The sequence below is a fragment of the Hyperoodon ampullatus genome (genome assembly GCF_949752795.1).
Source record: "Hyperoodon ampullatus genome assembly, chromosome: 13".
In the NCBI taxonomy this organism is placed as follows: domain Eukaryota; kingdom Metazoa; phylum Chordata; class Mammalia; order Artiodactyla; family Ziphiidae; genus Hyperoodon; species Hyperoodon ampullatus.
In genome coordinates this window covers 18,651,599-18,678,994 of record NC_136926.1, presented here as the reverse complement: position 1 = coordinate 18,678,994, position 27,396 = coordinate 18,651,599, and the positions used below count along the sequence as shown (strand labels likewise).

General features: G+C 46.0%; 1 protein-coding gene across 2 annotated transcripts; it reads left to right on the top strand.

Moving 5' to 3' along the window:
- Positions 1-413: 413 nt before the first annotated feature.
- On the top strand, positions 414-27,106 carry USP30 (ubiquitin specific peptidase 30; the record flags this gene model as incomplete). Of its 2 annotated transcripts, none has more annotated exons than XM_079717990.1 (13): positions 414-496; positions 3,696-3,805; positions 4,955-5,137; positions 10,822-10,925; positions 15,600-15,698; positions 16,447-16,489; positions 17,615-17,709; positions 22,607-22,666; positions 23,173-23,259; positions 24,023-24,103; positions 24,198-24,417; positions 25,884-26,004; positions 26,467-27,106. In XM_079717990.1, the coding sequence occupies 13 exons, from the start codon at positions 414-416 to the stop codon at positions 26,729-26,731; spliced, it is 1,551 nt and encodes a 516-aa protein (XP_079574116.1). In that variant the 3' UTR covers positions 26,732-27,106. The 2 variants fall into 2 exon arrangements, with proteins under 2 accessions (XP_079574116.1, XP_079574115.1); XM_079717989.1 differs by having other exon boundaries at positions 16,444-16,489.
- Between the last annotated feature and the right edge of the window lie 290 nt (positions 27,107-27,396).

Below are 27,396 nucleotides of genomic sequence, written 5' to 3'. Positions count from 1 at the left end.
TTATAACTAACGGTGGCCAAGTCGTGATCCCGTTTTCAGGCGGGGGTCGCCCTCTTTACACCGAAAAATAAAAATGACCCAGGGTCCCTTCTGCAAATGGGATATGTGTAACTATGAGCAGGGCCCGAGCAAAACTTGAAAACCAAGCGGCCCCGGGCCGCACGGCCTCCCTAGTAACCGACGCCGACGCCCTTGACTAAGGGGGAAAAGGAAAAACAAGGCGGTGGTCCTTCGACTCCAGTCCTCCGGCGAGAACCACTTCCGTTTCTTCCGGGAGCCCGTCCTTCGGTCTACCCTCCCCGGAGGAGCTGGGACTTTGGCCGCGGGTTCCGCCGTCTCGGGAGCCCCCGGAGCCCTGGGTCCGGCCGCGGAGATCGCGGCGGGGGTGGCGGCAGGCCTCCCGCGCAGCCGCGATGCTGAGCTCCCGGGCTAAGGCGGCGATGACCGCGGCCGACAGGACCATCCAGCGCTTCCTGCGGACCGGGGCGGCCGTCAGGTGAGCTTTGGGGGGCGGGACGGCCGGGGAGGCCGGGACCAGAGGGACCAGGGTACCCAGGCTGGCCTGTGGCTGCCCTTTCACGCCCTAGTAAGGGTCCCCAGGGGCCGGAGTGAGCATTCCGGAGGTTTCTGCGTCCCGAAGTGTTGGAGGCCCAGGCCTTGGGGCGGGAAGGGCGACGGGCCTCCAGGGCCTCCAGGCAACGGCGATTCTGTCGGCACTCCCCAATTGTGCTGGCGCTCCCAGTTTTATCAGTGCCCCCTCCACCCCCCTCCTCCGCCTGCCAGTGCCTCCTCTAATCCTGTCATTGTCCCCAGAATTTCCAGGGAGCCTCAGCCTTGTCAATGGCCCCCTCGGAGCTCTCAGCGCCTCGCAGGCCTTACCGGACCCCTTCATCCTTTCAAGATACCCCCAATCCTTCTGGGCTCCCTAGTCATGTCAGTTCCTGGCCTGCTAGGGTTCCCCAACCTGTCAAGCTCCCCAGTCCTGCCATGGTTCTCACAACCCTGTAAAGTGTCCCGGGCTTGCTAGCGCCCCCCACCCGCACTTTGTCAGTACCTGTCTTCCTGTCACACCCCGCCACACACTTTTGCCAGGGATCCCTTAGTCTGTATGGGTCCCTAATCTAATTAGTGGCTCCTTATCTTGCAAGGGCACCTAAACCAATCAGGACCCCTTAACCTGTTAAGGCTCCCAGTCCTGTTAAGATCCCACATTCCTGCTAGGACCCCCAATAGTATGGGTTCTCAACCCTCTCAGGGTCCCTATGTCCCTTCTCTTATCCATCCTCCCTCGGGCTCCAGGCTTCAGAGCTGAGCAGTCCCTCCCCCCAAGCCCCCTTCCTGACCCTAAATGACTGAGACCCATTGCTCAGGTCAGCTTCCTCCCTCTGGAACTGGAGCAGTCTAAAGAGCTTATCATCCCAGGGTTGGAAGTCCTCAGTGGCGATCCTGTCCAGTGCCCCCGTTCTGTAGTTGGGACACGGGCCTTGCAGTGGCCATGCCTGTGGTCCTACAGCTGAGCTGACAGCAGAGCTGCGGGGAGAAGCCAGATCTTTTCATTCCCAGGCCCCACTACTCTCCTCGTGTTGTGGGGTTTCCAGAGTTACACTTGGCCCTGGGTTTGTTTTTTTTTTTTTTTTTGCGGTACGCGGGCCTCTCACTGTTGTGGCCTCTCCCGTTGCGGAGCGCAGGCTCCGGATGCGCACGCTCAGCGGCCATGGCTCACGGGCCCAGCCGCTCCGTGGCATGTGGGATCTTCCCAGACCGGGGCATGAACCTGTGTCCCCTGCATCTGCAGGCGGACTCTCAACCACTGCGCCACCAGGGAAGCCCGGCCCTGGGTTTTTTATCCATGCCCTACTTAGGACCTAGGCAGGCCCTCTCTCCCATCCTTTTGACATTCTGTCCTTCAACTTCCCCATGAGCTTCCTGGTTTGAAGCACAGACTTGGCAGCCCAACAGACATGAGTTCAGATCCACGTGGCCTCACGTGAATATACCTATTGTGTAAAAATCAGCACAATGTTGCATTAAGAAACTTCAAGAATAACTTTCATGAATGAAGCTGAGATTATAATACTTGATAATTGCAGCAGCTAACATTTGTTAGGCTCTTACTATGCACCCCATGCATTAGCACTTATTCAGTCTTTACATTAATTCTGTAAGGTAGGTCTCACAATTGTCCCCATTGTACAGATGAGGAAGCTGAGGCTTAGAAGGTGCAGTGACGCCATAGGGAATAGCAGAACAAGAACTGAACCAGATTATGGAATTCCACTTTCTTAACCAAGTTCTGTGCACATTCTACTGACACTGTCTTGGGAGAACAAAGATTTATTTGAAATTCAGTCATCAGTTGTGTATCACATCAGCCATGACATTGGAAAAATGTTGGTTGTTGTAGACAGAGTTACTAGTATTACCAGTGGCTCTTCCCTGAGATAATGTTGACTGAGTTGAGGTCAAAACAATATTCACGTGATCCATATATTGGGATAAGAATATTTAAGCAGGGCTTCCCTGGTGGCACAGTGGTTGAGAGTCCACCTGCCGATGCAGGGGACGCGGGTTCGTGCCCCGGTCCAGGAGGAACCCACGTGCCGCGGAGCGGCTGGGCTCGTGAGCCATGGCCGCTGAGCCTGCGCGTCTGGAGCCTGTGCTCCACAACGGGAAAGGCCACAACAGTGAGAGGCCCGAGTATCGCAAAAAAAAAAAAAAAAAAAAAAAAAAAGAATATTTAAGCATACACACAAACATATATGTAGCTAACACATATATACAGGTATATATTGCACAGATATATGTAGGTACATATATTGGTTGCCTTATTTAGTGGAAATACATAACTGTGTATGAAGACAGTGTTTTAAGTTACTGGTGAAATTTCTTTATTTGTAGTAAAAGAATAACTTCAGTATTCGAGTCACGCCTCAAATGAAGAAATCTGTAATTTAATAAATATTTAGAAGATCTTTTATACTATTGTATGCCTCTCCCCCACCCCATTTAATAACCTAAAAGATAAATCCATTTCTATATTTCTCCAGGTCCCAATCATTCAATAAGTCTCATCGAGAACCTACTATGTGATCTAAATACTTGGAAACACTTGGGATATGTTAGTGTGTAAAACAAAGATCCCTGCCCGTGGGGACTTTGCATTTCATTTGCGGGAGACCGAAAATAAACGTGGTGAATAAGTGAAAGTTAGGTTGAAAGGTGGTGAGCTCTGTGGTAAAAAGAAAAAGTAGAACTGAGTAAAAGGGCCACGAGCACAGGTTCTAGTAGTTTGTTAGAAGTAAAGGGATGGGGGGGGAGTGAGCCCAGCAGTGGGACCTGAGGGAACAGCATCTGAGGCAGAGGGAGCAGCAGTGCAGAGGCCCTGGGGTGGGAGCTTGGCTGTGGCCAGGGTGGCGGCCAATGTGGCAGCAGAATGAGAGGCAGAGCAGGAGGAGAGCCCTGGCCGGTGGGGCTCTGGGGAGGTTGTGCTCTGACTTAGGTTTTAAACCCTAATGTCTAAATGTGCTGATTTTCAAGACATGATCCTATACTGTATATTACTTTAATCTGAAAGCTAGGTATTTGGCAGGCCAGTGGGTTATTTTGATGAAATGTTATTTCTGTGTACCTGTACCTGTATATACACATATTGCATTTGTGATGAGGAAAGACAGTAAACTTATTTTCTTTTTTAGATATAAACTCATGAAGAACTGGGGTGTTATAGGTGGAATTGCCGCTGCGCTAGCAGCAGGAATATATGTTATATGGGGTCCCATTACAGAAAGAAAGAAGCGTAGAAAAGGTAAGAATGAAGCCTTTGGATCATGGTCTATAAACTGGACCCAAACTCTTATTGTTTAAAAACAGTACAAAAAGGGGAGGACATTTTTGGTTCTCTTGTATCTTCAATTTTGTCAATAGTACTTTCTTTTAAACAGAAGTTAATTTTAATGACTCATTATTTTATACCCCATAATAAAAAGATTTATATTTCACCCCCACGACGGTCATGAGTTTGAGACATGCTTCGTAATGAAAAATTTCAAGTGGCTTAATTGTCTGAGTGTTCTCATTGCTATGGCCATTGTGTTTTTCAGTTGTACAGCTGCCTAGTTGTGTGACGCCTTTGTGCTTTCACTGAATATAGCTGCTAGTCACTAGTAAATGTTTCAAGTTCGTTTCTTCACTAACACAAAAATCTATTTCCTTATTTTTAAAAATGCTCCCCTTTGGCAATGTTGCTCTACTTATATTGATTAAAATTCAGCCAGAATAAATAAATACGTAAAAGGGACAGGTGTGGCAAAATGTTGATCGCTGTTAAATCTGGGGATGGTTGTAAGTGGGGTTCATTAGATAGCTACTCTTCTTTTGTGCATGTTTGAGAACTCTCATAATAAAAAGGTTTTTTTGTTTGTTTTTGTTTTTTAATTTCAGCAGAAGAGGGAAGTATGTCAGGTTTTGTTGATCTCTTTGCAGAAGGACTGATCAGAATGGCAGGAGTGGTGTCTTTCCCACTGATTATAAGAACAAAATCATTGTCCTGGGGAACAAGAACAGAACAATTGTTTTCTTCTGTTGTGAGAAACATTGCTTTCTTAACAAAGAAGAGAGAGAGTGTGAGGGAGAGAAAGAGAGAGAGAGGTTACTAAGTGTTTCTGAACATTGAATGGAAGCCAGGCTGTGCCAGACACTCTGGTGCATTTCAGTAGTCACACGCGGCCTGGACTTGTCCTTCTGCGGCTTACGGTCTCCTGAAGGAGCAGTTGGTAGGACTGGGCCTCGGCTAGGACAGGATGCCTGGCCCCCTGCTCTCTGTGGATGAGGACTTTCTGAGGTAGGGGTTTTCAATCCAAGGCCACGGTGCAGGAATTCTGGGTCCCAAATGGGAGAAGACAAAGGAGATGGTCCAATGCAATGCACTGTTCTCTTGTTCCCCCCACTTTTTTAGGGCTTGTGCCTGGCCTTGTCAACCTGGGGAACACCTGCTTCATGAACTCCCTGCTGCAAGGCCTTTCTGCCTGCCCCACCTTCATCAAGTGGCTGGAAGAGTTCACCACCCAGTACACCAGGGGTCAGGAGGAGTCCCCCCAACACCAGCGCTTGTCCTTGACACTGTTGCATCTCTTGAAAGGTACCTACCTGGAAATGTAAAGGGCGTGCTGTGCATTTTCAAAGCAGCAGCCCAGATGGCAGGCAAAAGGTTAATAACCTTTATGTAGAAAAAGATCATACCTATCTTTATGATAAAAGCACTAAGGGCCCAATAGATAGAGACAGGTATTTTTTTTTTTAACAAAGCTGTAATCGTTTATTTTAAAACTTGTCAGTTTAGTAACAGCTTTTTAGGGAAGGAGAAAAATCCACTTCCATTTAAGCATTTTGACTGTAAGAAGTACTCTGGTTTCACAAACATCAAAGTTTAAAAACAAAAAGTGTCTTAGCCTAGGAAATAAGGTAATTCACAAAAGAAATAATACAGATTGTATTGAGATAGATACAGAATGCATCGAACAAACAAAATAAGCAATTTGACCATCATCAAAGAAATATAAATAACATAATAGTGAGGTACCATTTTTTGGCCTGTCAGCAAAGATTGGAAAATCCACAACTGTTGGGTGACACGTTCATAAATGCTGGTGGTGGTGTAACTTGGGGCAGCCTTTCTGGAAAACAGTGGAACTGGCACAGTAATAGCTTGCAAAATGTTCAGTACCATTTGACCAAGTAATTGGTGGACCATGATTTACACTAGCCTGCAGTGGAGTTCTCAGGGCAAACAAGTGTGGGAATGGCCCAATACTGGCCCCGAGCTTGGAGAGTCACAGTGTACATGGGCTAGGTAAGGGTTTTAGGAAGCCACCAATCTAACTTCATTTTGAAACCACTTTTTTTGACTGTAGAGCTGGGTTTCCTCCTGTAGCATCTGGACAGCCCCACACGCAGATACCAAAATCTGCAGATGCTCAAGTCCCTTATATGAAATGGTGTAGTGTTTGTGTATAACCTGTGTACATCTTCCCATAAGCTTTAAATCATCTCTATGCTACTTATAATACCTGATACAATGTAAATGCTATGTCAGTAGTTGCCGGTGCCTGGCAAATTCAAGTTTTGCTTTGGGGAACTTTCTGGAATTTGTTTTCCTTAGTATTTTCTTTTTTGGGGGCTGCACTGTGCAGCGGGATCTTAGTTCCCTGACTAGGGATTGAACCTGGGCCCCTGGCAGTGGAAGCGTGGAATCTTAACCACTGGACCGCCAGGGAATTCCCTTCCTAAGTATTTTCAGTCCTTGGTTGAATCTGAGGATGCTGAACCAGTGGGTATGGATGGCCGACTATATGTGCAAAGATCTCCAGCACCTAGTGGTGTTGGGGGGAAAAAGGAAAGAATATGGTTATCCAGCAGTAGAATGATTAAGCAATCAATGGAATGTTGCATAGCCATTAAGAATCATCTTTATGAAATGTTTCTGTTTTGTTTTTAATTTGGGAGAGGGCATAGGCTATCCTATTAAGTTTGAAAGAGTGGGGTACGAAATATGGTGTAATTTTACTTCAGCCAAAGCAAAAATTTCCACAGATAAAGGCTGGACAGAAAAAGCCAAAATGTTAGCCATGGCTATTTTGGCATGGTGCAGGTGACAGTTTAAAAACATGAAAAAAAAAAAACTTTCAATAGTAAGCGTGTATTACTCACATAGTCAGAAAAAAATTGATTTTAAAAACACTCAGCTAAATATTGCTTCACTGAGGTATGATCTCAGCTTGACACAGAAACCTTTATGAAAAGTAAGTTCTGCTCTTCTGTATAAGAGGCAACTTGAAAAAAAAAAAGAGGCAACTTGAAAATAATTTCTTTTACTGCCCTGTTAAAAAAAAACATACCATCCCAAAGACTGTGTGAAGAACTGACATGTCCACATAGGTGTCATAATGTAGGGTTAGGTGTTGTCCTCCCATTATATCTTTCCTTCTCTGCTTCTGCTTCTCAGTGTCTTTTATTTTGGTTTTTAGAAATAGTTTTTCATTATATAAGTAATTCATGAGTAAATTCTTCTTGTTAAAAAATTAAAGCATTACAGATAAGGCTAAAATTCTCTTTATCACTACCCCAGTCCCGCTCCCTTCCTTCCTTCCCAAAAGTAAAAATAAGTGTAACCTTCCAGACCATTTTCTATGTTTCTAAGAACCCACAGAAATGATATATTGTTTTGTTTGTTTTTTCATGACCAAATAACGTGATACGTATTAGAAAAATGGCCATTCCATTTCATTACTTGTAGCTCTACCTCATTCACTGTTTTTTTTTTTCTTTTTGTGAGTTTACTGGTCTCATGTATTTTGTCTTCTGTGAACTGCCAGCTTATATCCTTTGCCCATTTTTTTTTTTTTTTTTGCGGTACACGGGCCCCTCACTGCTGTGGCCTCTCCCATCGCAGAGCACAGGCTCCAGACGCGCAGGCTCAGCGGCCATGGCTCACGGGCCCAGCCCCTCCGCGGCATGTGGGATCTTCCCGGACCGGGGCACGAACCCGCGTCCCCTGCATCGGCAGGCGGACTCCCAACCACTGCACCACCAGGGAAGCCCTCCTTTGCCCATTTAAAAAAATTGAGGTGAAGGGGCTTCCCTGGTGGCGCAGTGGTTAAGAATCTGCCTGCCAATGCGGGGGACACGGGTTTGAGCCCTGGTCCGGGAAGATCCCACATGCCGCAGAGCAACTAAGCCTGTGCACCACAACTACTGAAGCCTGCGCACCTAGAGCCCGTGCTCCACAACAAGAGAAGCCACTGCGATGAGAAGCCTGCACACCGCAACGAAGAGTAGCCCCCGCTCACCACAACTAGAGAAAGCCCGTGCGCAGAAACGAAGGCCACATGCAGCAAAAAATTAATTAATTAATTAATTAATTAATTAAAATTTGAGGTAAAATATTCATAATGTAAAATTTACCACCATAACCATTTTCAAGTAAACAGTTCTGTAGTATTAAGTATATTCACATTGTTGTGCAACCATGACCACTATTCATCTCCAGAAAGTTTGCGTCTTCCCATATTGCAACTCTGTATCCATTAAACAATAACTTCCCATTTTCCACTGCCCCCAGACCCTGGTAACTACTATTCTCTTTTCTGTCTCTGTGAGTTTGACTATGTACCATATTTAAGTGGAATCATACAATATTTGTCCTTTTATGTCTGGTTTATTTCACTTAGCTTATGTCCTTGAGGTTCATCCACATTGTAGCATATGTCAGAATTTCATTCCTTTTTAAGGCTGAATATGAGTAATATTCCGCTGTGTGTGTATATGTATGTGTATACACACTACATTTTGTTTATCCATTTATAGGTCAGTGGAAGTTTGGGTTGTTTCCGCCTTTTGGCCATTGTGAATAATGCTGCTGTGGAGACTGGTGTACAGATATCTGTTCAAGCCCGTGCTTTTAATTTTTGGGGGTATAGACCCAGAAGTGGAATTGCTGGATCAAATGGTAATTCTGTTTACTATTTTGAGGAATCACCATACTGCTTTCCATAGCAGCTTTGGCATTTTACATTCCCACCAGCAGTGCACAAATGTTCCAGTTCTCCACATCCTCACCAGCACTTGTTATTGTCTGTCTTTTTGATGGGTGTGAAAGTGATATCTCATTGTGGTCTTGATTTGCATTTCCCTAATCATAGGTTATGTTGAGCATCTTTTCATGTGTTTATTGGCCATTTCTAGGGGTTTTTTGTGTTTTTTTATGAAACGTCTATTCAGATCTTTTGTCCATTTTTTAATTCGGTTTTCTGTATTTTTGTTGTTGTTGAGTTTTAGGAGTTCCTTATATATTTTGGATCTCAAGCCCATATCAAACATGTGATTTACAAACGTCACACACCTTTACAGCTGCATAGCATCCATAATCGCAAGATATCCTGGTTTACTTAGCCATTTGCTTCCGGTGCCTTGTCTACATAAACAGCCTGCAGTGAACATCCTTGTACATGCCCATCGTGCACATAGGCACCTCTTTCCCTGGGGTAGATCCTGAGAAAGTCATACTGCTGGATTGTAAGATATGAAAATTAGTAGACGTTGCCACATTGCCACACAGCATTGTAGGCAAAATTGGGCTGAAGGGGACATTCAGATTTTCCTTGGGAGGGTAAAAGCTAACAGAAGGGCTGCCTGGGAATGTAGGAAGAAGAAGGAAGGAACAGTACCTCTCCTGACGGCTCTCCTTCATACTGGAGGGTAAAGATCTGACCTCAGGGTTTATTTGCACTGATAACTGGCTACTGGCTGCCAACGCCACTGCTTCTCCACCACAGGTCACCACCCACGGCACCAGCCACGTTCTGACAGGGTTGGCGTTGGCAGTGTTCAGACCCTCCACAGTCAGAGTCTGAAGTATTCAGAGCTATCTCTCAAGTTCACTGACTGCAAATCAAGGAGGAGAAACAGGCTGGCTTAGTTTATCTGGAGAATCACTGAACTCCCAGAAACTGCATTGAGAGGGCAGGCTCCTGTATTTTTATCTCCTCTGCACTAGCAGTACTGGCCCAGTGTGATATACTGGTCCATAATAATATGCTATGGCATGGGGGATGGTCAGGATCAGGAATCAACAAACTATGGCCCTTGGGCCAAATTTGGCCTACCGCTTGTTTTTTTTTTTTTTAAATAACTTTATTTAATTATTTATTTTTGGCTGCATTGGACCTTTGTTGCTGTGCGTGGGCTTTCTATAGTTGCAGCGAGCGGGGGCTACTGTTCGTTGCGGTGCGCAGGCTTCTCATTGCAGTGGCTTCTCTTGTTGTGGAGCACGGGCTCTAGGTGTGCGGACTTCAGTAGTTGTGGCGCACGGGCTTAGTTGCTGTGTGGCATGTGGGATCTTCCCGGACCAGGGCTCGAACCCATGTCCCCTGCTTTGGCAGGCGGATTCTTAACCACTGCACCACCAGGGAAGACCCACCGCCTGTTTTTGTGAATAAAGTTTTATTGAAACACAGCCATGGCCATTTGTTTACATATTATCTATGTAATATGTAATATGACATATTATTTATGTAATATGTCATATTACGTATTATTTATCTGTCATCTATGGCTGCTTTTTGTGCTACATGGGCAGAGATGAGTAGTTGCTACAGACACCTGCAAAGCCTAAAATGTTTACTAGCTGACCCCTTACAGAAAAAGTTTGCCAATCCCCATCTAGATGTAATTGTAATATAAATTCATAAGCCCATCAGACTTTTATTTTTGTCTATTAGGCTTGATTTTACCTTGATTGAAAAGTAAACCGCTCAGAAGGCCGTTTCAGGCTGCCTCATAGAGCTTGATGCTTTGCGGTGATAATCAGAAACTCAAAGGCAAACAAATCCAAGAGAAGGCCTTATGGCCACAGGAGAGAGTCCTGTAGAGAGGGGTTAGGGCGGTGAGTGTAGGGTTGGACCAGATGGTTGTTTAAAGGCCCTCCTGTCCCTCAGAGTTGTGAGTTAAAATCATTTTATTCACTACAAATCTTGCAACAGTATATTTATATTGATGATAGTAATTCAGATATCTGAAAGTCAATTACTTCATTTAAATGGTGCAGCCTCATGAAAAATTACATTCTTTCGACAAACACGAAGTGTCTACTAGTGTACTAAGTATTGGGTAAGGCTACAAGGAAGAATAATGAAAGAGATAGAATTCCAAGGTGAATTTTACAGTCCTTACATTTTTAATTAGCTTTGACACGTTGTGCTGTGCAGCTTTTCTGGTTAGTTGTTGTGCTGGTTCACTTAATAACTGTGCTACCTTTTTTGTTCCCAGCTTTATCCTGCCAAGAAGTCACTGATGAAGAGGTCTTGGATGCAAGCTGCTTGTTGGACGTCTTAAGAATGTACAGATGGCAGATCTCTTCATTTGAAGAGCAGGTGAACACAACATTCAAAGCAGGTTTCCTTGGAGAATCTTTCCCACTAATGAGGTGGGGCCTGAGCCCCAGAAACAGCTGCATTGCTGCAGCGGGAAGAATAAACGCCAGCATTGACCTTGCAGTTGTCTGACCTGCGTGGACATTTCTGTGACATTTTAGACAGCCTTAGTGTCCCGAGACCAGATTGTGAACTTTATTCCTGCTCTCGCAATCAGGGGAGAGGGAAGGTTCACAGGATAGGGCATGAGCACACAGCTGCCAAAGAGGGAAAATCTCTTTAGTTCCTGAGTGACTTTGCATTTCAGTGGACAGTGGGGACATCTGGGGCCTATTAGAGAGAAGCAGGTGGCTTTACCTTAGAGGCTCAGAGGTTTGGGTGAGACTCTTTTTTAGACTATACCTTCATTAAAAAAAAAAAAAAATATATATATATATATATATATATATATATATATATATATATATATATATATATATATATATCAGTCTTCAGAGGCTGGCTTAAAGTGGCCGCAAACCTTGAGCAGCTGTCATATGCAGTCCCAGGGCCTTCCTTCAGCCACTCCCGCCCCCCTTTTCCACGACTACAGCTTCCTTGTCTTCTTTGGTACTGGCCACCCTCCTCCTCTTCCCCAGAGGACGAGGCTGAGGCTGAGAGAGTGAAGCTCTAGGGACCAAAAATTTCGCTTCTGTTGGTGTACACTTCCGGCGGTCCATCCCCGCCACCACATTTCCAGGCTGGCCCTGGCCAGCGTTGGGTTGGCTGCTTCTGCCTCCCCCAGGTAGCCCCTGGACCAGAGCCCCTGGGCTCCCAAAACTGTGGGGCTGAAGCAGGAGGCATGTAAAAACGGAGAAGTGAGGCGGGAAGGCTTCCTCTCTCCCCTCTTCTTTAGAGATGATCTCTGTTTCCACTTTCATCTGAAGCCATGTATGTGTTACTTCTTAAACACGATGTTGAGAGTATCCTATACTTTCTTACAGTGCTTCTCGATTAATGCATTATGTGTTGAAATATTTTTCCATTTAGGGAATACTTTTTAAATCCTCCTCTGGTAACTGGAATTATTTAGCTACATTTTACATTTCTCTAAGCTGAGACAGTGACTGAGATTTAGTCCTTAAAAACATCAGATACCTGTCGGCTGAAAAAAAATGTACAAACTCAAAGTTGAGAATTAGGTTTTATTTGACAGACGTCCTGAGGACCTAAGCCCGGGAGGCAGCCTCTCAGATGGCTCTGAGGGACTGCTCCCAAGAGGTAAGAGGGGAGCAGGATATATCAAGTGTTTGCAAAAACAACAAAAACAGGTAGTTAGAACATCAAAAGATTACTGTTAATTAAAGAAAAAACAGACATGTCAAGTTAATGAATTTAGCATTTTTTCTGTGTAAGGGAAGATGCAAGGGTCTGAGTTCATTGAAATCATTCCTTCGAGATGCCCCTTAGCTGTCTAGGGCCGGTATCCTGCTTTTCTCCATCTTGAATCCCCTCAGAGGACACAGTAGGGGGCGGCTGCAGGAGCTGATGGCTTGGTGGCCAGCAACGTCCTTTGTTTACTGATATGACAGGAGACATTCTTTGCCCACATTCCTTTTCTAAGTCCTGCTCTTCTGTCAAGGACCCACTTAAGTCCCAGTTGCTCCTGGGGAGTATTTCCAGTGTCTGACACTGAGCCGCAGAGTGCCGTAGTATGCGTGGGAAGGAGAAAGCATGTCTGTCTCTGGTTCTGTTCTTCTTTGAAGGTATCCAGAGCATCTAGCATGGGGCCTTGTCCACACCTTCACTGTTAATGATCTGGTCATCCAACCACTTTTCAGTGTCTAAAGCTAGAGCTGTGGGGTGCTTTGGGCCAGGTATGTGAATTATCTGATTGAGTCCTCACCACAGCCCTGTAAGGAGTTACTGTTACTATCCCCATTTTACAGATGAGAACACTGAGGTTCAGAGCAGTCAAGTGACTTGCCCAAAGCCACACAGCTATTTGAGTGGCAGAGCCAGAATTCAAGCCAGTCTGGCACTAAAGTGGCTGCTCTTCAGCTCTTCTGCAATACTGTTCCTTTTCTCAAGGCCAAGTAGTCACATGGCTGATGGTGACAGAATAAGTTTTGGATCCGACCCCATCCTGTCTTGGGATTTTTCTCTGTGGTGAACCCTTGCTCATGCTTCATGGGCTGGCCCAGATGCTTGGTCTGTCAAGGCTCCCCGAGCCTTGCAGGAAGAGATGATCCTCCCTCAGCTCCATGTCCAGGGCTCACTGGTCATAACAGGGCCATAGCATTGCACTGCTAGATAGTAGCAAGGCTGCCATGTCTGCCCCTGGGTGGTGAGTCCCTGAGGGCAGGAGCCTTGCCTTCTTACCTTTGAGTCTCCATCACTCTCTCGCCAACTGCTGGTCATAGCCTCAGAGTGGATTCATGTATACATGCAACAAATGCTTATTGATGCCGGCCTCGGGGAGGGCCTGCTGAGGGCACTGTGGTAGCAGCAAGCGTGACTTGCAGGGGCCCTGTGCTCAAGGAGCTCGCGGTGTAGTGAGGGTGGGGCTGCAGACCATCCACAGGTAACTTTAACATGTGCTGAGAAGGTGATGTGAGAAAGTGTGGGGAGGGCGGGCGGTGAGAGGAAAGCGGCAGGGGGACTCCTTTAGCGGGGGCGGCTTCTCTAGAGACCTGAGGTTTCAGCTGAGACCTGGAGTCTAAAGAGGAGTGAGGCCCGGGGTGCCGTGGGCGCAGTGTGCCAGCCGGAGGAGCAGAGCTGGGGCAAAAGCCTCGAGCAGCTGCGAGGACACAGAGTTGAGAAGGGTAGGAAGGGCAGGGCAAGCAGTGGAGGAGAGGGGCCTGTGGGGACCGCAGGGCCTGGGAGGCCGAGGGCTGGAGCTGGGCTTCCGCTCTGCGCGCAGGGGGAGCCACTCGGAGCTTTGGCCCGACCTAACGTGAACAGGACCACGCCGGCCTCTGTGTACAGGAGGGGTGCAGGGGGGCAGGACGGGAGCAGAGAGGAAAGCTGGGCAGCCGTGCAGACACCAAGGCCGGGGAGGGTCCGGCTCAGGCTGGGGCTGAGGCAGGGCAGATGGAGAGACCTCAGGGATTCAGCGGGTGGTTTGGAGGGAGAGCCTGCGGGGCCGCTGCTGAATGGCCGGGGTGAGGTTAGGTCAGGGAGGGCTGGTGACGGAGGGTTCCCTGAGGAGCCCTGAAGGATGAGAGAGAGGCAGCCGCGTGAAGACCTGGGCGCGGGAAAGACCCAGGCCTGAGGTGGGAGCCGGCTTGGCGCATTCAGGGAGCAAGAGAAGGCCAGGGGCTGGGGCGGGGAGAGGGTTCTAGGGCCGGGGCATGTCAGGGCTGGCCAGCTAAGAAGGGAGCCGTTCACTGCAGCAGTGGAGGCCATCGGGAGGTTGAAAGCAGAAGAGAAAAGTCATTTGCCTTTAGAAACAGATGGCTCTGGTGACTGTGGACGGAGCCAAGGGTGGCAGCCCAGTGAGTATCAGCCGCGTCAGAGCTCAGGGGGGATGGGCTGCCCATCCCAGGAGAGTCAGGGTGGCTTTGGCTTTTGGGGAGAGGGGCGTTTGAGTTGATCCTTAAAAAATAGTCCCCTGCCACATGAGGCAGCAATTCTGCTTCTGGGTGTACGCCCGAAAGAGCTGAAAGCAGGGACTCAGATATTTTGTGTAGCCCTGTTCACAGCAACATCATTCACGACAGCTGAAAGGCGGAAGCAGCTCACCTGCCCATCGATGGCTGATGGATAAACAAGATGTGATAGGTGTGCGTAGTGGAGTATTACTCAGCCTTTAAAAGGAAGGAAATTCTGTGCTACATCATAGATGAATCGGCATATTGTGCTAAGTGAAACAAGTAAGTCACAAAAGGACAGATACTGTATGATTCCACTTACCTGAGGGTAAGCGGAATTCATAGACAACAGAGTAGAACAGTGGGTGCCGAGGGGTGCGGGGGATTGGGGAGTTAGTGTTTAGTGGGCGTGGAGTTTCCATTTAGGAAGATGAAAAAAGTTCTGAAGATGGACGGTGGTGATGGTAGCACAGCAGTGTGAATGTGCTTAATGCCAATGAGCTGTACACTTAAAAAGCTTAAATTGGATGAGTGTTTTACCACAATGAAAACAAAACAGTAGTCAGGTAGAGCAGAGGTCAGAGCCATCTCAGTACAGCTAAAACAGGCTCAGAGGGCTTCCCTGGTGGCGCGGTGGTTGAGAGTCCGCCTGCCGATGCAGGGGACACGGGTTCGTGCCCTGGTCTGGGAAGATCCCACATGCCACAGAGCAGCTGGGCCCGTGAGCCATGGCCGCTGAGCCTGCACATCCTGAGCCTGTGCTCCGCAACGGGAGGGGCCGCAGCAGTGAGAGGCCCGCGTACAGCAAAAAAAAAAAAAAAAAAAAAAAACACACTCAGAGATGGCTCAGATCAGCGTGAAGCCTGCACACCCAGCATTCGTCCCTTCTCTCTCCTCTTGGGCCTCTCAGTTGAGGGCCTTTACTCGTGAAAATGTCTAGGATGTAACCATTTCCATTTAACGCACTGGGCCTTGAGAAGGTGGAAAGCAAATTCTGCCCACCTTAGCCATAGGGGGTCTTGCTGGTGGTCCACACAGGGGTGGTTCTGACGTTGCCGCGGCCTCTTCGGGCCACTCTGAAGAATGCTTTGCCCTTTGACAGGACGCTCATGAGTTATTCCATGTCATTACCTCGTCTTTGGAGGATGAGCGGGACCACCAGCCCCGGGTCACACATCTGTTTGATGTGCATTCCCTAGAGGTAAACCATTAACACTCTCAATACAATGAACGCGGTCTGTGCATATTGAACAGGTACAGGGAATACAAATGTAATTTTCGTGTAACTTTAAACTCAAAAGTAAGATTCAATAAAAACCCAGTAGTGGGAGTGAGGCTGGGGGAGGGTCTTAAACGTCACACTTGGCAGTTGGTGACTTTGGTTAGGGATGTCAAGCTCTTAAAAACGATTCCTTGCTGCAATTTGTGTTGGGCTTGAGATGAAAGAATGTATTTTTCCCCCCTATTTACTACAGGAGAACAAGGAGCCACAGGAATGCTAAATGAATCTTATTTCTCTGGCACATTATAAATGTTAGGGAGTTGATAAAAGTTAATTAGTAAAAGGGGGGGAATATTCTGGAGAGGCAGTATGTTCAATTGCGTTTGGTGAAGGAACAGGTACAGTAACCAACCAGAGAGCATAATTAAGGCCCCTTTTAGGAAGCTTGGTTTAAAGTTGATTTTTAGGGACTTCCCTGATGGTCCAGTGGTTAAGCCTCCGTGCTTCTAAGGCAGAGGGCTCGGGTTCGATCCCTGGTTGGGGAGCTAAGATCCCACGTGCCGAGCGGCATGGCCTAAAAGTAAAAAAATATATAAATAAATAAAGTTGATTTTGAACTGTGCAGTCAGCACAGAAACTTGTGAGATTTAGGAGTGGGGTGAGGGTGGGTGATCAGAGAGATTGCAGTAGAGTTTTCAGCCTCTCTCTTTTTCGTCCCCTACAGCAGCAGTCAGAAATGACTCCCAGACAGATCACCTGCCACACCAGAGGTAACCATTTTCTGTTGAACTGTAACACGTGAGATGTGTACTTTTTAGAAATGACAATAATTTGCTTTATGTTTTCTAAAAATAATGTTTTTTCTGGTGACACCCATGCTGACTTGGAGTGTGTGTACTTGAAAGGAACTTGTGTTTTGGGAACAGTTTTAAACTGTCCCCCTGGTGAACATCTTGAATTGTTCCATCACACCCGAGCCCTGCTCAGTTTCCTCTGAACAGACTTATTTCTCCCTCAAACTAGGGTTTTTCTTTTCCTTCTTGAATTGGTCCTCTGGTGAACTTAATAAGCTGAAACTGCCGTGTCCTCAGCATTTACACTTTGGCCAACTATTCCTGCAAATGATCCCTTCCTCCTTAGAAGGAAATTATTGTTTTCTTAACACTTAAAAAAAAATGATGTATCAATTCCTTTGCACGCTGGTAGTAATGAGAACAGTTCTCTTTTGGGTCCATACCGTGTGCCAGGCACCATAATATCTCATTTAAGCCTCCCAACAGCTCTGTGAAGTTGGCGGTATGGAGGATCGTGGGGTCATAATTATCCCCATTTCCAGCAAACTGAGGCTTACAGGGATGAAGTCTCTGGCTCTGGTCACATGGCTAATAAGCAAAGCCAGGACCCAGCCCAGGCTGGCCTGACTTGGAGCCCGTGGTTCCAACTAGCACACCACGCTGCTGTGTTTATTCCGCTAGCCCCCGTCCTATCCCCACCAAAGCTCGTGTTTCTCAGAACTTGCTTATTCTGATGATTTCAGAAGTTTATCTCACTTTATGGAATGTTCACCAGTGGTATCATTCTTGTGACATCTCAAACATTTGAAGCAAATGTTTGTAAAAAGACATTATCAAACACAAATTTCTTTTTTAAATGTGGCTGTACCTATTATATAGAAACCACATTTAAGGACCTGTGTAAATTCTCCTGTGAAGGGAACTGGTTGTCTTTTTGATGGATTTCAATAAGGGAAGCTCTTTCAGTTTCCTTTTCAGGAACTTTTTTGTTTTTTTTTTTCTAAAGAAGGTGTGTCTACCACATACTTAGAAGGGGGGTGAATTTTGAGGTTGGTGCCAGAGGGCTAGAGGTGGCCTATCCAAAGGTGTTCTGTATTCCAGGGTCACCTCATCCCACATCCAGCCACTGGAAGTCCCAGCATCCTTTTCATGGAAGACTTACTAGTAACATGGTCTGCAAACACTGTGAGCACCAGGTAAATACAATACCAATACTTGATATCTTCTGGCAAGGTTTTATTTAAGTTAAGATTCATGAAGGATCCAGAGCATGAGGATTGACATTGGTGTCTGGCTTCTGTGATTTTTCTGGGGTCTGTAGGCTTGGTGGACTGACTGCCCACCCTTGGTCAGTCAGTGCTGACATATCAGTTGATTCTCAGATGGCATCTTCTGTACCAAGAGCAGCAGACCCATTGTGATTGGCAGGGTTTTGAGTCCTAAGGTTGGGTCTATACCCATGGTGAACACAACAGATTCTAGGGCTGGTTTTTTTTTGGGTGGGGGTGGTTTGCTTTTGAGAGTTTAAATTTTTATATGCAAAATTTTGAGCATGATGCAAAAATAGAGAATTGTACAACTGTCACCTCAGTCAGTTTTAGAATATTTTTCATCACCCACCCCTTGCTCCCGCACACACAAAAAAACCACCCCTGTACCCATTAGCAGTCATTTCTCATTTCTCCCCACACCCTGTCAGCCCTAGGAAACCACTAATCTACTTTCTGTCTCTATATAATTTGTCTATTCTGGACGTTTCATATAAATGGAATCATATAATATATGGTGCTTTGAGACTAGCTTCTTTCACTCAGCATAATGTTTTCAGGGTTCTTCCACATGTTGTATCATGTATCAGTACTTCATTCCTGTTTATTACAAAATAATATTCCATTGTGTGGATAGGCCACATTTTGTTTATCCATTCATCAGCTGATGGACATTTGGGTTGTTTCCACTTTTGCCTTGTTTCAAATCTTAAGAAACAAATATTTGGTGTTTCGTAATTAAGTATGACGTTATCTTTGAGTTTTCATATTCTCCTTTTATCACACTGAGAAAGGTCTTTTCTATTCCTAGTTTGCTGAGAGTTTTTATCATGACTAATAATTGGATTTTGTCTTGCTTTTTCTACATATATTGAGATGATCTTTTTTTTCTTTTATTCTGTTAATATGGTGAATTACAGTGATTGATTTTTCTAATGTTAAACTACCTTTGTGTTTCTGGGATAAATTTCATTTTATTGTGATGTCATTCTTTTTATATATTACTAGATTTGGTTTGCTAACATTTTCTGAAGGCTATTCGTGTTTTATGTTTATGATTTTCTTGTAATGTCTTTCGCAGGTTTTATTATAAGGGTTATGCTAGCCTCATAAAATAAGCTGGGAAGTATTCCTGCCTCTATTTCCTCAAGGTCTTTGGGTAATATTGGTATTGCTTTTTCCTTTAGTGTTTGCTAGAATTTGTTTCTTTTTCTTTCTTTAGTTCTATTTTTGCTGAATTTCTTTTGAGACTTTGCTATTAGGCACATACACATGAATTAATTATGATGAGTTGACTCTTATTGTCGTGATAAAATGCCCCTCTTTATCTCTAGTAAGACTCCTTGTCTGAAAGTCTATTTTGTCTGTTTAGTTTCCATCTAACTAGTGTTTCTATGGTATGTCTCTTTCTGTGCTCTTATTTTTGACCTATCTTTTGTCTTTGTCTTTATTTATTTATTTATTTATTTATTTATTTTTGCGACACGCGGGCCTCTCACTGTTGTGGCCTCTCCCATTGCGGAGCACAGGCTCCGGACACGCAGGCTCAGCGGCCATGGCTCACGGGCCCAGCCGCTCCACGGCATGTGGGATCTTCCTGGACCGGGGCATGAACCCGTATCCCCTGCATCGGCAGGCGGACTCTCAACCAGTGCGCCACCAGGGAAGCCCTGTCTTTGTATTTAAAGTGTGGCTTTTGTAGACAGCATATAATCGGGTCTTGCCTTTTTATCCAGCTTCCTATCTGCCTTTTAATCGGTGTGTTTAGTTCATTTACATTTAACGTAGGTATTTATAGGGTGAATTTAGGTCTGCTGTTTTACTGTTTGTTTTCTACTTGTCTCATATAGTTTTTGTTTCTCTGTTCCTCCATTCCTCCCTTCTTTTGGGTTAATTGAATACTTTTTAGTATTCCATTGTAATTCCTCTGTTAGCTTTTTAGCTACACTTTTTTTACATTTGTGTGTGTGTGATTACATCATGCAGTGTTAACTTATCACAGTTTATTTAGAGTTAATATCATATTCCTTTGTGTAAAATGTAGGAACATTATGAAAGTATAGTTCTGTTACCCCATCTTTTGTGCTTTGTCATATATATTATTTACATCTACATACATTGTAAACCCCACAACACTGTCATAAAAATTTTTACTCTGAACAGTTATATGTGTTTAAAAGAAATTAAAAGAAAAAAATTTCACATTTACCATTTTCAGTATTCCTCAGTGCTTTCTGTAGATCCCGGTCCATTTCATGTTTTTTTCCCTTCAGTCTAAAAATATTCCTTTAACATTTCTTGCAGGTCTGTTGACAAATTCACTTAGATTTCATTTATATAAAAATGTTTTTGTTTTGCCCTTCTTTTTGAAGACTGGTTTGGCTGTGTATAGAATTTTGGATTGACAGTGTTGCTGTTGTTTTGGTTTGGTTACATTTATGTACATTTATGCTTTTCACCAACTTTGAACTTTTTTTTGGCCACTATTTTTTTCAAAAAAATGTATGCCCCATTCTCGACTTGTTAGTCCATTTGATATTGTCCCACAGGTCACTGAGGCTTGGTTCTTTTTTCTTCAGTCTTTCTCCTCCATGTCCTTCAATTTAGATAATTTCTATTGACCTATCTTCAGATTTACTGACTGTCTTTCCCATCTTCAATCTCTGTTTGCTTGCCCAGTGAATTTTTCATTTTAGTTATTGTTCCTTTTAATTATATATTTCTTTTGGTTCTCTATAATTTCCATTTCTCTGGTGAGATTCTCTATTTGTCCTGCGCTAGATCTAAATAACTCTCTCTTCCTTTATGTCCTTGAGCATATTTATAATACTCCTTTAGGGTCCTTGTGCTAATTTCACCATCCAGGTCATCACCTCCTCTTCCCTACACAACATGGGTCACACTTTCTTCTTTTTTTTTACTTTCTTCTTTTTGTGTACTGTATGTCTAGTAATTTTTTAATATTGACACTGTAGTAGAGACTCTGGATTCTGGTATGTCTCTCTGAGAAATAATGAATTCTGTTCTAGCAGGTGGTTGCCTTGGCTGAGCTCAAACTCCAAACCCCCTCTCTCCAACACTGGGCGGCAGAATCTCTGCTCAGTTTTCTCAGCCTCCAGCCGCAGCTTCTTGCTGAGTCCCTGGAGTCTCTTCCGCGTCTGTGTGCTTTAGGGATCAGCCATGGAATCAGGCAGGGCTTATACACAGATTTTAGGGCCTATCCTCTCTTGGCTCCTCTCTTTCTGGGATTTCCTCCAGCCTCTGTACCAGCCCTGAACTCTGTCTCCTGATACCTTAATTCTGTAAGGCTGCTGCTTATTCCCACCCAACACTGAACTGCATGGATTAGGGGGTACCCTCAGGCAAAGAAGCCACACAATGCAAATCTCACCCATGGAGGTCCTGTTTCTCCAAGAATTGACTTCTCCATTTCTGCCTGCTTTTGGTAGCCCTCCAGTTGTTCAAATTGTTTTGTTTTGTTTTGGTCCAGATTTTACAATTGTTATGTCAAGGAGAGTTAGTCTAGCCAACCTACTGTGCCATAATTGAAAGCAGGAACTCTTTTTTTAAAAAATAAATTTATTTATTTATGTATTTATTTTTGGCTGTGTTGGGTCTTCATTGCTGCGCGCGGGCTTTCTCTAGTTGTGGCGAACGGGGGCTACTCTTCGTTGCGGTGCATAGTCTTCTCATTGCGGTGGCTTCTCTTGTTGTGGAGCACGGGCTCTAGAGCGCAGGCTTACTGGATGTGGCACATGGGCTTAGTTACTCCACAGCCTGTGGGATCTTCCTGGACCAGGGCTCGAACCTGTGTCCCCTGCATTGGCAGATTCTTAACCACTGCACCACCAGGGAAGTCCGAAAGCAGGAACTCTTAACCCTGTTTTATCATTTGTTGTTTTGGGGCTTTTTTTGCAGTTAATAATATAACATGCACATCTTTCCATATAATCATGTATAGTTCTACTACACTATTTTTTTTTTTTCTTTTTTTTTTTGGTACGTGGGCCTCTCACTGTTGTGGCCTCCCCCGTTGCGGAGCACAGGCTCCGGACACGCAAGCTCAGCGGCCATGGCTCACGGGCCCAGCCGCTCCGCGGCATGTGGGATCCTCCCGGACTGGGGCACGAAGCCGTATCCCTTGCATCGGCAGGCGGACTCCCAACCACCGCGCCACCAGGGAAGCCCTACTACACTATTTTTAATATAGTATTCCATTCTATAATATATGGACATGATATAATTTATTTAATCATTCCCTAGAATTTTCACCCATTTACATTTTGCTGTCATAAATGATGCTGTGATAACCACATCCTTGTAGTTATGTTATCCATGGTTATTTCCTTAGGATAAAAATCCCCGGGCTTCCCTGGTGGCGCAGTGGTTGAGAGTCCGCCTGCTAATGCAGGGGACACGGGTTCGTGCCCCGGTCTGGGAAGGTCCCACATGCCGCGGAGCGGCTGGGCCCGTGAGCCATGGCCGCTGGGCCTGCGTGTCCGGAGCCTATGCCCCGCAACGGGAGAGGCCACAACAGTGAGAGGCCCACGTATCACAAAAAAAAAAAAAAAAAAAAAAAAAATCCCCAAATTGCTGGGTCAGGTATGCTATTGTATAGTTTTTCCAAGATATCCTTTAGTATTATTGTAGTTCTTATGTTTACAAGGTTGTTCTTAATAGAATTTGCTTCTAGGTAAGTACATTGTTTGACTGTTACTGTTGGGCATGTAAATATTAAACTGTTTTATAGGCATATATCTTCCCATCTATAAAGCTTTGAATTGAACCTAAGTTCTTTCTGGTTTTTCTGCAATATGTGTTTCAGAGTCCCGTTCGATTTGATACCTTTGATAGCCTTTCACTAAGTATTCCAGCTGCCACATGGGTATGTACTGATCTGTGGTTTACTTGGGGTCTGTTTTGGAGACATTTGAATCTGAAAGGGCTTTGAGACATTTCGTGTAGCTCAGCTACTACACATGACTCAGACACATGGTTGGTTGAACCCATCTTAGTTTTAATCTGTGGTACCATGGCCTGTCTTGGGGGAAGAAGGTGGGCATTTTCTGTCTTGCTGCAGAAATTTTGGCTTTTTTGCACACACACACACACACACACACACACACATACATTAATCTCAAATTCAAAGCTATCTACAGGAACATGGAAGCTCATAATTTTCTGCAGTGTTATGTCCTCATACTCTTGAATCCATCCATAAGGGCAAATCCAGGATGCTCTGGGCTCCCCATTTGTTCAGGAAACACCCAGTTGTGTCTGTGAAGCTTCGCTGCCTGCCTAAGCAGAATAAAGCTCTGGCCTTCACACTGTTAACAGTTTCAGTCTAGCTCTCCTTGAATTGTAATCATGAATGTTCTTCTTGTGCTGTAGGGTCATCCACTGACCCTGGACCACTGCCTTCACCACTTCATCTCGTCGGAATCCGTGCGGGATGTCGTATGTGACAACTGTACGAAGGTATGGCTTTAACCCCAAGTGCCATTTCCTGAGCCGGCCCACGTGTCCTGATACAGCGCTTCCCACACTGTCGGCCCTGAGCTCTGCCGACTACCCCCAGAGGCTCTCTGCAGCCACAGCCACATCCATCTAAGTTGCTGAGGAAATTGGCAGCCCACGGACCAGATGAGTTTGGTTTCATCCACAAAATGTTTAAAGAAAACAATGTGAATGCCACGCTTTGAGGTGGGCCAGGCCCGCTCCAATTCACCGCAGCTCCCTCCGCACCGGCCTCAGCTGCCTCAGCTGCGCGGCCTGCCCAACTCCCCCGAGCAATTAAACATCACCCTCTGAACTAAGAGGAACTGTGGGGGCCAGAAATTTTGAAGACACAGAACAAAACAGATGACACGCTAGTGTCAGTTTCAGTGCGGCCTCTTTACTTCTTTTGCCTCCACGGTCACCATTAGTTAATGACTAAAAGAATGAAGACAACTCACAGATAATTGGGCAGCTGAGTTCCTTCAGCAGGTGGACGTCAAGTGCCCAGTGAATGCACTTGTAACGCCAGCCTGACCCGCAGCTGTCCCTAGGGGTCCTGTTTCAAGAATTTCTGCAGAGGGACTTCCCTAGCAGTCTAGTGGTTAGGACTCTGCGCTTTCATTGCCGAGGGCACGGGTTCAATTGCTGGTCGGGGAACTAAGATCCTGAAAGCTGCGCAACACTGCCAAAAAAAAAAAAACCCCAAAAGAATTGCTGCAGACAGATGTTTCCTTTATTTCAGATTGAAGCGAAAGGGACGCTGAATGGGGAGAAGGTGGAACACCAGAGGACCACATTTGTCAAACAGTTAAAACTAGGGAAGGTGAGCCCATGCCGCATGCCTGGCCGGCTCTGCTCCCGAGGGCCCCCAGGTCCCGCTCCCGACCCGCGGCTCTCTCCGTCTCTCCCACCCGCAGCTCCCCCAGTGTCTGTGCATCCACCTCCAGCGGCTGAGCTGGTCCAGCCATGGCACACCCCTGAAGCGGCACGAGCACGTGCAGTTCAACGAGTTCCTGATGATGGACATCTACAAGTATCACCTCCTCGGACACAGACCTGGTCACCGCAGCCCCGAGCTGCATGAGAAGGCTGGGCCTGCGCTGGAGCTGCAGGACGGGCCGGCAGCCCCCAAGCCAGGTGCCTGCCCGAGGGGCCAACGCAGCTGGAATTTGCGGGTTCCTTGTGCCACAAGGGCCAGGCTCACCCGATGGCTGCTTAAATTCTTGAGAACAGCAGGATTGGGGGTGGGAGAGGAAAGGTTTTGTAAAAGAGGTTTAAATGATATAGTCATGAGATGTCTAGTTTTTAAAAACCCTCTGACAAATGAAAAACTATAGGCAGGAAAGCAAAAGGTTGCTTTCCGGTCTTCTGACTAAACAACAATTGGCTCAACTCATTCCAGTGAATTCCTTCTCTTTTCTTCTCCCCAGTACAGTCACCTCGTTTAGACAGGAACTGTGGGGAGGAATGTCCTGGCTGAAGATCCCTGAACATCTTATTTGGGTTGATACTTCTTTACTGAATTGCTTTTTGTCTGATCCCATTACTATCCTCCCTTGAAGCTAATTATTGAATCGGGTCCCAGTGAAGCCAGGCAGGCTATTATCACTCTGTCTCCCAGAGGCTGATTGGTCCAGGGGCAAATAGCAGACGGGGGATCTGGTACTGGAATGAAGTGTCGGGACAGTTTTTTGTTCTTTGTTTTTAATTTTTATTTATTTGTTTTTGGCTGTGTTGGGTCTTCGTTTCTGTGCGAGGGCTTTCTCTAGTTGCGGCGAGCGGGGGCCACCCTTCATCGTGGTGCGCGGGCCTCTCACTGTTGCAGCCTCTCTTGTTGCGGAGCACAGGCTCCAGACGCGCAGGCTCAGTAGCTGAGGCTCACGGGCCTAGTTGCTCCGTGGCCTGTGGGATCTTCCCAGACCAGGGCTCGAACCCGTGTCCGCTGCATTGGCAGGCAGATTCTTAACCACTGCGCCACCAGGGAAGCCCCATTGGGACAGTTTTGTAAAGGTGTTACGTGTAATATGTTCATTTCTTTGTAAATGAGGAAAACTCACCGACTTTCAAGGCTCCAGGCCTGAACTTGCCACCCGTGTGCCAGGACTGTCCTCCCTGCACCCCAGACTTTCCCCACTTAACACCCCTTCCTATCATTATTCTTTCCTACATCCATTTGCGTGGCCTGGCAGGACATCATTCACGGGAGACCGAGCTTTGTCCTTTCTCAGAAGATCAATAGTTTAACATGGGGAGCAGCTGGGGTGGGAAGAGGGCCCAGTTTTAAATCAAGGACCTCCTTGCCCTGGCTTCCTCTTCTCCCTGGCAGGGGTGCAGCTCTTTGGCAAACAGGGCTGGGAATCTCAAAGACTCACAGAGTTGTCAAAGTGAGCAGGAGGCTAGGAGCTGGGTACATTTTTCCTGTTTGGGATTAAAACAGGCAGAGACGAAAAGGAAGTTCTATGAATCAGCATAGTACAAAATCAACTATCTGTTTTTCCTCTGTAGCCTTACTGGGGAGTTAAATTTTAAGCTAATCCAAACCGTGTCTTGTTTACCCAAAGCTGCTGCTCACTTTCATTGCCTTCGGCCTTTTTCTCTTGCAGTTCGCAATCACCCGGGTGGCCCCAAAACACAGATTTTCATGAACGGTGCCTGCTCCCCGTCTTTCTTGCCCACGCTGCCAACCCCGATGCCCTTCCCCCTCCCAGCTGTTCCTGACTACAGGTGAGCCACTTTTTAGACGCATATGCCTCACTGACTGATGGCTTTAAAAATAAGAATTATAAAGTCCATAAAATGTAAATGTTGTGTATGTGTGTATCCATGTACATATGTATGAAAGTATGTACATAGAATATAAAGAAAGAAATTTAAAAAAATTTGGGGACACCACCTAAAGATAGATCACCAGTTAAATCTTTTTCTTCTACTCTGTAAAGTTATGTGTGTGCGTGTGTGTGTGTGTGTGTGCATATACTACACAACATACATACAGTCACAGAATGGACAGTTTACCAGGCCAGTAAATACAGGTCTCTATTTCAGTGGTTGCATAGTATTCAGTTGTGTAGCTGTACCCTTGTGTCAGTCCCCTATTGTTGAACATCTAGGATTTTTTACTCTTTGCTTTTGCCTCTAAACCTTCCTTGTATTTGTAAACCACTGGCATCTGTTCCTACCATTCAGCTCCTCCACGTACCTCTTCCAGCTGGTGGCAGTTGTTGTCCACCACGGAGACATGCACTCGGGCCACTTCGTGACCTACCGACGGTCCCCGCCTTCGGCCAAGAACCCTCTCTCCACCAGCAACCAGTGGCTGTGGATTTCTGACGACACCGTCCGCAAGGCCAGCCTGCAGGAGGTGCTGTCCTCCAGCGCCTACCTGCTGTTTTACGAGCGTGTTCTTTCCAAGATGCAGCACCAGAGTCAGGAGTGCAAGTCTGAAGAATGATTCTGCCCTGGCCCCGAAGCTAGAGCTGATGGCTCCGTCCAAGCTGTGTGTGTGTATGTGTGCGTGTGTGCTGTGCTGTGTACGTGCAAGCAGCCCCACTAGAGTCCTGCAGCCTTCTGGCGTGTTCTAAGAGCAGGCTCCACACAGGAGCTGGTGGCCCCGATTCAAACGAGGTCAGGCTCCCCGCACAGCTCTGCCCGCGCGCACCAGGGCAGCGGGGCCGGGCTAGGAAAACAGTCATTGTGTCTAGAGCGTGTCTTGTCACTCACCTGATCCAGGTAATTAAAAGAAACCAGACTCCAGAAGCCACCTTTTTTAGATTCTGATACATTAGGTGTTCTCAGAGGGGAGTTAACTTTGTCTGATCCTCCAACGTTTCAGCACAGATCTTTTATTTTTAATGAGCAGTCCCATAAAAATGGTTGAATTAGTGAAATTATTAAAGGCAACGACTTCGAAGAAAAAGTGCCTTTTACCCTCAGTTGCTTTCGTAGCATGTCCCTTCTGGAAAATACACCTCATCTGGGAATCATGTCAACAACTTTTGAAAAGCTCTGTACCTTCCAAAGTTACCGAATGGAGAGCAACAGAACAGTTAAAAGACGCCTGATGCACACCCGCTTTCCCTTTTTTATGTCTTTTTCTAACCTTTCGATTCTTTATAT